The 10,776-nt window shown below is 30.5% G+C and overlaps 1 protein-coding gene across 1 annotated transcript; it reads left to right on the top strand.

Annotated features, from left to right (window-relative positions):
- The first annotated feature begins 5,067 nt into the window (after positions 1 to 5,067).
- LOC133781938 (transcription factor bHLH143-like) lies at positions 5,068 to 9,268 on the top strand. The gene is made up of 4 exons (XM_062221047.1): positions 5,068 to 5,222; positions 6,057 to 6,748; positions 6,856 to 7,006; positions 7,088 to 9,268. Exon 4 carries the CDS (start codon positions 7,104 to 7,106, stop codon positions 8,175 to 8,177), a length of 1,074 nt encoding a protein of 357 aa, XP_062077031.1. The 5' UTR covers positions 5,068 to 5,222; positions 6,057 to 6,748; positions 6,856 to 7,006; positions 7,088 to 7,103; the 3' UTR covers positions 8,178 to 9,268.
- Positions 9,269 to 10,776: the final 1,508 nt, after the last annotated feature.

Here is a 10,776-nt window from a genome sequence, read left to right as displayed (position 1 = left end):
GAAAAATATGATTATCTATAGATTTGATGCATTTTCTATATTGAAAGCGACTAATTCTATGTACACCCTATTAAAAAATATAAATTTATTATAAATATACATAAAAATTATTATTTTGAATATATATTTAATATTTATTAATCCTAGACTAAAGAATTAAGAAAAGATGTATGGTAGAATAAAAAAAATCAATTTTTTTACATAAAAAAACTTAAACATATAAATTAATCCAAAACCTAACTTAATATAACAAAATTATTACAAAGGAAATATCATATTAAAAGTGGGTGTTATAATTTATTTCATTATATGAGTGTTAAACTGATTTTGTTGCTAATATAAATAGTAACTGATCGATTTAATTTAAGGTTGATTATGTCATAAAATATGTGATATACTCAGTCTAACAAACATCATACAATCAAATATAAGAATAAGTTTAAACTTTTCAGTGAATTTTAGAAAGCACAAATTATTTATATGTGGAATTTTATATTATTATATTTACATTAATAAAATTAAACATTTTTTTTAATGTAAAGTGTAGGGTTGACGTTAAATTTTGACAAGAATATTTTTATCTTTCATGGTTTTAATTTTAACTCAAGGGTTAATTTACTTGCACACCATTTAATAAATTTGAGAGCATTTTTAATGAGTGTTGTACAATAGCTAAAACTTTAAAAATTTGAAGAAAGAAGGTGTTTCATCCTTCCATTAAATGAGCTAAATCAATGTTTTATTTTTCTTCAACACATTTCCATCTCTACATGGTTTACCTATACTTGAAACAATTTTATATATTTTTCTATTTTTTTTTTAAATTCATTACATATTACAAATGATGTATAATCAATCTACAATTCGTAACCTGACACAATCAACCAAGAACACCCATGGAGGGAAGGAGTGACAAATCGAAACACCCACAGAAGGAAGGAGTGACAAACCTCTTCGTGAGGGGGAGTAGACTCCACAGTGGCACCACCACTTTGGGAGACCAATACCACCACTTTGGGGGACAAATACCTCTATATATACATATTTACAAATTTTTGGCTTAGGTTCAGATTGGAACCCCCAACCTTTTAGTACAAAGCAAGAGGCTTCCACTGCTAGGTCAAACCAGATGATATATTTTTTTTATTCCTTGATTTTTGTTTCTTCTCTAAATCAATTGTTATTTACGTCGTTCAGTTTTTCTGATCACTGATCAAGATGAGTCGAGCTGGGAACTCGTTCAGTTTCTCTGATCACTTACGTCGTTTCATTTTTTTATATTATTTTAATTAATAAAAATATAATATTTAAATAATATATAGAAAATATAGAATAACAAATATATAGTATAATGTAAAATTTTTGAATAGTGGAGCACCCATTGCAAGTGGTTGAATGAATTTAGAATTAAAAAAAATGTATTATTGGATGGTTTCATTTAGCTAAATGGAATGGGAGGTTCTTGTTATCATAACGTCACTCTATTACATCACTGTATTAATTTTTTTGACCTTTTCATTATATAAAAAATGGACACGTAAAAGCAATTTATTATTATTATAATGAATTGATATGAATTATTGATGCTACTATTATGGTCTAAGTAACAAAACAATTATAAAATTTAAAGATTTTTTTTATTATATATATACAAATGAATAATAACAAATCCTTGAATTTAGTCTAAATGAAAGGGGTACTTTTGTTATTATTATTATTCTTATTTGCAACTACCACTATGATTTAACATATACTTTTTTTAAAGTAATGTTTAGTAGCATTCTTAAGATATCACACAACCATAATTGTACAACTAGAGGATTCAAATTTTCAAATGTCATGTCACCCTTGATAGTGCATGAATCTCCTGTATTTATTTGTAACAAATGTGATGCAGCATAATTAAGTAACAATGACATTTTATATTCACATACCATGATTTTTGTTCTAATGATTTTGAGCCTAAAAAAAATAATTGACAAAACTAATAAATATTAAATTGTTGGAAGTCTGAAAAAGGCTTTTGTTTTTTATTTGTCAAAATATTTACAAATAAAAGTGCGTATAAAAAAGTTTGAATTTTTTAATAGGAGAATGAGAGCCAATTTAAAAAAGTTTTAGATATAGATTAAAGTCTTTAACATGATCTCAAATAGGAATTGGAATTCATGAAAATAAATGTTGTTTCTTTTAAAGGGTGTCTCGAATATACATTTGGCAATTGATAACATTGAATTGAAAACTATCAAATTTTATTTTTATATAATTTTGGCTCTTTGTTTTTTTAAATGCTAGGTTGGACCTCATATTTCAAATAATTATAAATAGAATTTTCTATTTTGTAAATAGTAAAAATTGATTCATTTTTCAATTTGTATTGGAATTCAGTTAGGATAGTTTGTTATAATCAGTTAGTAAGTTAATTAGTTTAAACTCTATTTTGTTATGTATTAGAATGCATATTACTTAGTTGTAACTAGGGGTGTTCATAAAACCGCTCACATCGCATCACAATTTGCGGTTTAGAACCTTTCGCGGTGCGGTTGCGGTTTGTATTTTTGCCAAATCGCGTGGTGCAGTGTGGTTTGCAGTTTTAAATTTTATAAATGCGGTTCAAACCACACCGTACCGCATTATTATATATATTAACTTTTTTATATTATTTTTTTTCAATTTTACTACATTATGCATAAATATTTATATAATATAATATAATATACACAATATCTAGAAAGAAATATAATGTTTCATAGGATGCTAACACATATTCTACTTCAATCTAAAGATATTTCTCCTTAATTAAAATAATATTTACTTTTATATTACATTTTTTATTTGTTATTAGTTTGTTATATTTTTATTGTTTTACTTAAAGTTTATTAGCTTGTTGTATATTTAATTATTTTGTTAAACACTCTATGGTTATGAGATTTCTTATGAATCTTTCTTAATTATAATATTTAATTGTTAAATTATTTGGCGATAGATATAAACCGTCAAAACCGTACTGCACCACACCACATTTTTGTGGTGCAGTTTATGTGGTTTGAGGTCTATACGGTGCGAGTTGCGGTTTTAAAAATTATTCAAACCGCATATGCGGTGCGATCCAAAAAATTAAAGAAAAACCACACCAACCGTACCACGAACACCCATAGTTGTAACTACTAACCTAGTCTCTACTAGTAACTCAGCCTATATAAATGCACTCTCTGTATCATTTTTTGATTAAGTGAAATGATAATCTTTTCTTTCATTCACAAACACTAATAATTTGTTCTATCTTTCCCTTCACGAATTTAGTTCGTCGTGGAAGATTAGCAACAAAATTTTAGACTATTTTTTAGTTTATTGTTAACTATATATTTTTTTTCTGAGGATAAAAAATGATCAATAGTGTCCTCATGTTCCTAGTCTAACTCCATTTAAAAAATATATTGGAACCAAAGGTAAAATGAAAAAGAAAATGCTTCAATACTTTCCTAACAGTTATTTTGGGAGTCTACTAAGCACCATATGTCACTTCAACTTAAGAAAAGTAACACATACCACAAAGAAATATAATAATTTCAACCTTGTTGTAGTTAGTGGAAATCGTTTCCTAGATGATTCGCATGGGCGTTTTGGTAAGTTATCTTTTGTCATTATCTCACCACCATTAGTGGTTATTGTTAACCAAACTTGAGGTAAGAGTTCCATTTTTGTTCTACCAATAAAAAATATTTGGTTCTTTTTGTAATTGTTTGAAATTGAGTCTCTAATTTAGTATATAAACAACAATAGAGATACCCAAAACGATATAAATATGATTTTAATTTTATTTATGAAAATTATCATACATGTACAGAAAAATAACTTTATATATGAACATGACCATTTTTTATTTTCTAGAAATCATTGAAACCAATATAAACTATTAAAGAATTTAGTCATTTACTTAATTAAAGCTAAAAATTGGCCAATCCAACTTTCAAATTTTAGTTTATACCATAATATTAATTTAGTTATCTATAAATTTGATATTACATTTATAAAGATGTGACTATTGATAATTTTTTTACCTCACCTTTTTATTTTATTTATGTTTTTTCAATCTAATTTATGTTCTTTTTGAATATTAATAAATAATGGTGTGGATTGGAAAATAAAAGTACATAAAAGTACCCATTTGATATTAGCTCGATGTGTAAAATAATAATCATTGTAGGTCAGTAAGAGTACCAACTTGATCTAATGGAAGTTCTTATTCTCAAAAAAAAAAAAAAACTATATATAAATTCGATTAATTATCAAATAATATTACAAGTTATACTTTGATCCAAGCTATAGTTTCTAGATATTACATTTTTGAGAGATAATTTTGTCAAAAAATAAAATAATAAAGATGAGGAGAGAGAGAGAGAGAGAGACATGCATTTTATATATCTTTGAGTGAGATATTTAAAAAAAAAAAAATCAATGTTCGGTATCTTTAGGCATATACGGTATAGTTTCTTATTACAAAAAAGTTAAATTTTTTATAAAATGAAAATAGAATAATAAGTGTATTTTTTATGTTTAATTTTGACTAAAAAAATAGAATAACTTAAGATTGAAAAAACAAAATAGATTTTGTTGTAATAAAATAAAAATACAATTTCGATGAATAATATACAAAATTGAACACGCCCCTCTTGTCGGTATTACCAAAAATGTAACCATGGTTTATATATATGCCTAACTCCAGTTCCAGTTCTGATTAAATTGCAATTGTTTTGTTGGTCGTCTCATCACTCATCAAAACCACAGTCAAAAAGTCAAAATTCATATTTAAATACTTTCACCGTAATTTTTATTTTTTTGGGGATTAAATTGAAAAAATAAATAAAAAACTTTCCAAATTCCAACGACACAGTTGACTAAAAGATTTAATTAAAAAAAAAATATATTTATTCACGTTTCACATAAGAGTGTTAAAAATCTAATAAAATAATTTGTTACCAGACGCATGCTCAAGGGCAAAATGGTCATATAAAAAAAAGTCTATATAGCCTTGTCTGCCCCTATCGAACTCATTTCTTTACATATCTTCTTCTTTACACACTCAATATCTCTCTCTCTCTCTCTCTCTCTCTCTCTCTCTCATCTCAACTCTCATACTGTTCATATCTCTGCTGCGCCTGATCTCTCTCTCTCTCTCTCTATCTCTCTCATTTGATCCGTTCCAGCTTTTGTATTGTCCTGTAAGTCTTTCATCTTATGTATTTTCTTTTCATTTTTGTGGATTTTTTTGAGTAATATTGTGTTTGGTTCTTGTGAAAGGAGGAGAAAGTTTAATGGAAAAATTGGGTCTTTTACTTTGACTGTTTTTGGATCTGATGTTCTTGGAGTTTTTTTATTATTCATGCTCTTGGTATATGAATTTGATTTGTTTGTTTCTTGAGAAAATTGTGCTGCTGGTTTATTTTATTAGTGGTTAAAATAATTACGAGGTTTAGCTTAAGTAGTGTGGTGGTGGTCCTAGTTTTCTCTATTCGTACAAACCAAAAACGAGAAATTTAATCTGAGTGAGATCTTTTTTTTATATATATATAAGTTAAAAATTTATTTTCTTTCCTTTTCACCTAAAAGCAAACTTACTATAAAGCAGGAAATATATTCACTTTCTTCTTCTTTGAAAAGAGAAGAAAATGAATTTTGTTCTTGGTTTTGGTTTATTGATGTATATTGCTTTGTGGGTTCAGTTTTTTCAAGAGCAAAACTGTTTAAAATGAACAAAGTAGAGCCTAAAGATGTTTTCAGGAATATTTACCCGACAAGATTGTTCTCTATGTATAAATTTCTGAATTAGAGAACAAAAAGCTGGCTTTTTCAGTTTAATGTTTTAAGACTGAAATAAGCTTAAGTCAGATGTAGTGTACGATATAATACTTTTGTTATATATTTGCTTATTCCATGTTCTTGCAAGAATGGAGCATTGCTGTCCTTGTCGCGGTTTTCAGTTGTTGAGTTTGCATTACCTTTTTTCATTTGGTCTTTTAATGTTCTAAATGTGATCTTTTTTAAATCATTTGCAGGATATTAGTTAAATATAAATAGAAGATCAGTCATTGGTGGTGGCATATCAAATATTGCAGTGAAGTAGAACAACATGCTTTGGTTGAGTTTGTCAGTTGATGTGTATCGTAAAGTTGTGCGCCTGAACTTATATTGCAGAGTTATTCTGTAATTTAATCCTTTAACAGGACCTTCATTTTCACATTAGTCGGGCTGTCCCTTATTCTACCTTCCATGGGATCGGAACACGTTTTTGTATTTGCTCCTGATATTTATAGGATTATCTAAATATCTGATAGTTCAAACCTTCCTTTTTATAAAAGCTTTCTGTTAGTTTTGCTCTCCTTTGATTTTAGTCCAGTCATTAGTGCAAGTCCTATCTGTGTTTAATCTTAGTATCCCGCTCTCTAGCTTGGTCTGATAAATCTTTGTTCGTTGTTTGACACTTGCTTCCAATCGTTCCTCATACTCAATTAAGCATTTTCTGCTCCTTTTCAAACTTTTTGTAGCTGTTCGTTATCCTCCTTCCTTAGATTTGGCCAATTAAATCGCCTAGATTTAGTGGTTTTCGTAAGGTTCAAGAGTAGTTATGGTGTGCCAAGCAGCAAGCCAAACAAGATTTCGGGCATTGAAACATTTGAATGGAATTGCAGGAAGACCAACGATTATAGTTAGAGTAATTGCATGCTTTCAACCTTTGCAGGATTGCCAGGTTTGTACAACACACCTGTTTCAAGTTGATTTCTCTGTTAATATTGCCTATTTGATGTATATTTGAGAAGTTTTTGTTAACTTCATCTGTTTGCTGCTATTCTCCAGGCCGAATACTTTCGTCATTTACTTAAACCTGTTACGTAAATTGGTTCCAAATTTAAGTCATTGTACCAAGCTGGAAGTTAGAGTTTTTAATTTTCATTTCTTTGTTTCGTAAAGACACAATTTCATACTGAAAGAAAATCCATATCAATAGGTATTCTTCTAACTTGATCCTTTAAACATCTATTTGATTTAGTTCATGTATAAATGATTAGCTTTCTCTTTATCTCTATAGGTGATTGTTTGGTTGGATGGTTAAGGCCAAAGGTTCGTGGCCTTCTTCACATAACTCATCTCAGCAACTGCCTGATTTGATTTGTATGAGCACGTTGCTGGAACCTAGGCAACAGGAATGTTTGCCGTCACGTACAAATCAATGCACGTGCAACTTCTCCACACCGGTGGCATTGCCAGGGTCTGCAGATCCTCATTTGCAGAATTCGAAGACTGAGCAGAAAGATGAAGGTCACGGCCATGGGTCACGTCAATGTTTGCCCTTGGACTTTCCTGCCTTACTTCCTACCCCAAATCTGTGTACCAATTATGGTCTCAGTAGAATGGTTATGCCCAATGCAAAATATTCAGGGCCATGTCAAAAGGGGTTTCTTATTTTCGATCAGTCTGAGAATCAAACAAGGCTCTTTTATAACTACGGTTGCCCTCCTATCCATAATCCAAGTCTTGGCACTGCAAGACTCACGTCTAACTATGACGATTTGGACAAGTTGGGACATGCTGCCCAAATGGATAGAAATGATCCTGCTAAGAACATCTTACATGAAGCTTCTGGCGAAAACGAAGAGAGTGAGATGCATGAAGACACAGAAGAAATCAATGCTTTACTCTACTCTGATGACTATGAGGAGGATGAGAGTGACACAGGTGAATGTGGTGAGGATGATGATGAAGTGACTAGTCCTGATCACTCTCCTATGCAACTTAAAAAGGATTATGTGAAGCGAGGACCAATTGAGGAAGATGTTGCTAGTTCTGATGGTTCAAGGAAAAGGCAGAAAGTCCTTGATGGTGGTTATAATAAATCATCTCCATCGTACACTGCCAGTTCAATAAACTTGGATGGATCTCATGGATATGACAATGATGCAAAATCAAGCTATGCTGATGGCCAGACTGGAGTAGAGGGATCCGAGTGTACTTTGGGAAACATGAGGTCCAAAAAGGATAAGGTTCGTGAAGTGTTGAGAGTTCTTGAGAGCATAATTCCTGGAGTAAAAGGCAAGGACCCATTGTTGGTCATTGATGAAGCTATAGACTACTTGAGGATAGCCAAGCTTAAAGCCGAAACTCTAGGAGTGAGATTCTAATAAGTTATGTGTGTTGGTTCCCTCCTTCCATTTTAGTAATACTTGATAATATTAAAGAGTAGAAGAAAGCAAAGGTGAATTGAAAAAGGTGGGTAGCCCAAGAATTCTTTGCTTGAATGATTGATGAATTTGAAACGACTTGGAGTAGCTTTGTTCCCCTGGTGGGGTCCTCCCTATCTTTTCCTTTCTCTATTTATCTCTACAGAGCTGTATATAATGGGCCAATAAAGGAGGCAAGTATTGGGATTATATTGCACGCTGAGGGTGATACAAAAAATGGGGTTTTGCTTGTTGACCAGAAATGATTATCTTTTAGCTTTTGGGCGTATTAAAGATAAACAAAAAGTCACACAAAGGTTTAAACGCATGGGAATGGTAGTGGTGGGCTGCTGTGCTGTAAAATAAGGCTTCCCTTTTTTCTCTTAATTGTTGAGAACCCCTATGGATGAAGTGCATGCGCGTTAGGTAACTCTGGTCCCACCTTCACTTCTTTCCCTTTCCTTTTTTTCCCTCTTTGAATTTATGTTCTTGTCCTTTCTCTCTCTTTGCCCCTCCACGCCTGTAATGTTGGTAGAGAAAAAAAAAAAAGATCTTTAAAAGTATTCAGAAAGTTTCTGGTGCGTGGGATTGAAAGGAGGGTCCTAGGACGGTGAGAGCTTAAGTGTTTGATGATGAATCTTGTGGGGTCCTCTTCTCTTTGATTAAAATAATGATAACAATGTAATAAAGTCTAGTTTGTTTGTACTTTTACACGTGTGGGAGGGAAGGGTTAAAAAGGTCTTTTGCAGGTGTACAGTAACTTATAGTGTGGTTTGCTTCACTGGAAGACTGTTGAGCTTGTGACCAGTGAGTGAAGAAGACTTTTGTATTTGTTTTTGTGCTGAAATGCTATTATAGATGTGTCAGTTTTCTATGTGTGCAAATAATTGGGGTTGTGAAAATGGGTTGCTGTTGTGGTTCTTGGGTGTTGAGTAGAGTAATGTGAATGTGATATTTGTTTGGCTCTTCTGTTGTTTTGATCTTTGTTTCGATTGTATCCATTGTATGTTTGTATGTGTTTATTTCATGGGATGAAAACTTTTCATGCTTGAGATTCTCTGTTTTTATTTTTATTTTTTTTAGCTGTCTCGTGACTTTGATGTATGGTGTGTACAGTGTTGGTGGGTACTGATGAATCTGGTCTATGACACTATAAACACACCTGATTTTATTTTTTATTTTTTTTTATTTAGTACCAATAATTGAGAAAAAGAAAGGAAAAATAATATGGCAATGGATTAGTCAAATCATAGAAGACTAAAACATGAATAACGCGTCTATGTAGCTTGGTTGCCGTCTTTGAAAAATATAACTACAATAAAATATACTACACTGACTCCTTCAAAAGTCCCAAGTTTCATTCGGTTTTGCCATACTATAATATGTGAAAATATGTATATAGTGTATGTAGAATGCCCAAATTATTCATAAAAAAATTAAAAATTTGTAATTTAAAGGACTTTATTTTTTGGGAAAAGAACTAAAAGCACTTAATTGCCAATTTTTTTAGGGACTAAATTGCAACTCAAGGGACTTGTATGCTAAAAGTTAAAAGTATTATAATTATATGTATATTTGCAATATGATATTTACAATGGTTAGAAAGCTCGAAGTAATTATATTGTGATAATTTTCATGATGTCTTTGAATAAGGAAATTGTTTTATTAATTCAACTGTTTCACAATATTATTTGTAATCAAGTTGGGATATTAATTAAATAACTACGTAATGCTTAAATAGTTGAATTGAGGAGGTGTAGTTGTAGAGTTAAAAGAAGTGAATGAGCACTACTCAACAGCGTTAACAAGGAAGGATTTTGCTTTAAAAGTAATAATTATGTTTGTTTGTAGCAGAGTAGTAGCTGTGGTTGTGGATTCGATTTATGATTTTGATGGGCCTTTGTGTTACCTAATTGGGGTTCATTATCATTAGCTTTTAGCCTTTTCAGCACTAGTTGCAGTGTATTAAATCTCAAATCTTATTATGCACAACAATTTTCTTTTCCATTAAACTCCATTTCAACATTCAAGTTGCATGTGCATTTTTTTTAAAATTATTATTATCAAAGATTCTACTAACTAAATAATCATGTAAGAAAAATACTGCAATTGGGTTTCTATGCAAGGAAAACTATTTCAACTAGTGAAAAATTGGAAAATTAAATTAAAATAGATAGTGGGATGTACACTTTTAACAACGCACTGCACTAATTTGGTTACTTAAAATGTCATTGCATAACTATCATTAGTAGTAATTCACTACACTAGTTCGGTTGCTAAAATAAGATTACAAAATCTCTAATAACCTATAAGTTTTGTTTTTGTTGCTAAATGACATTTTAAAAAAAATCATTAATTACTCATTGCAATGCTTCCGTTACTAAAGTGACACTAATATGTAGCACTCCCACAACTTTTTTTTTCCCTCAAAATAATCCATTTACATTGTAATTACATTTACATTTTTTTTTGGATTGCATAAGTTTCTCTCAAACTAATTAAACTACCAAAAATAGACTCTTTTATTATTTTGCGTTAAATATATTGAACCAAGGAAATG

This window comes from Humulus lupulus, chromosome 6 (genome assembly GCF_963169125.1).
Source record: "Humulus lupulus chromosome 6, drHumLupu1.1, whole genome shotgun sequence".
NCBI classification, from domain to species: Eukaryota; Viridiplantae; Streptophyta; class Magnoliopsida; order Rosales; family Cannabaceae; genus Humulus; species Humulus lupulus.
This window is presented reverse-complemented; position numbering and strand designations above follow the sequence as displayed.

Bases quoted from the DNA above. Each gene is read 5' to 3' on its own strand.
- LOC133781938 (XM_062221047.1), top strand. From the start codon at position 7,104: ATGGTTAAGGCCAAAGGTTCGTGGCCTTCTTCACATAACTCATCTCAG.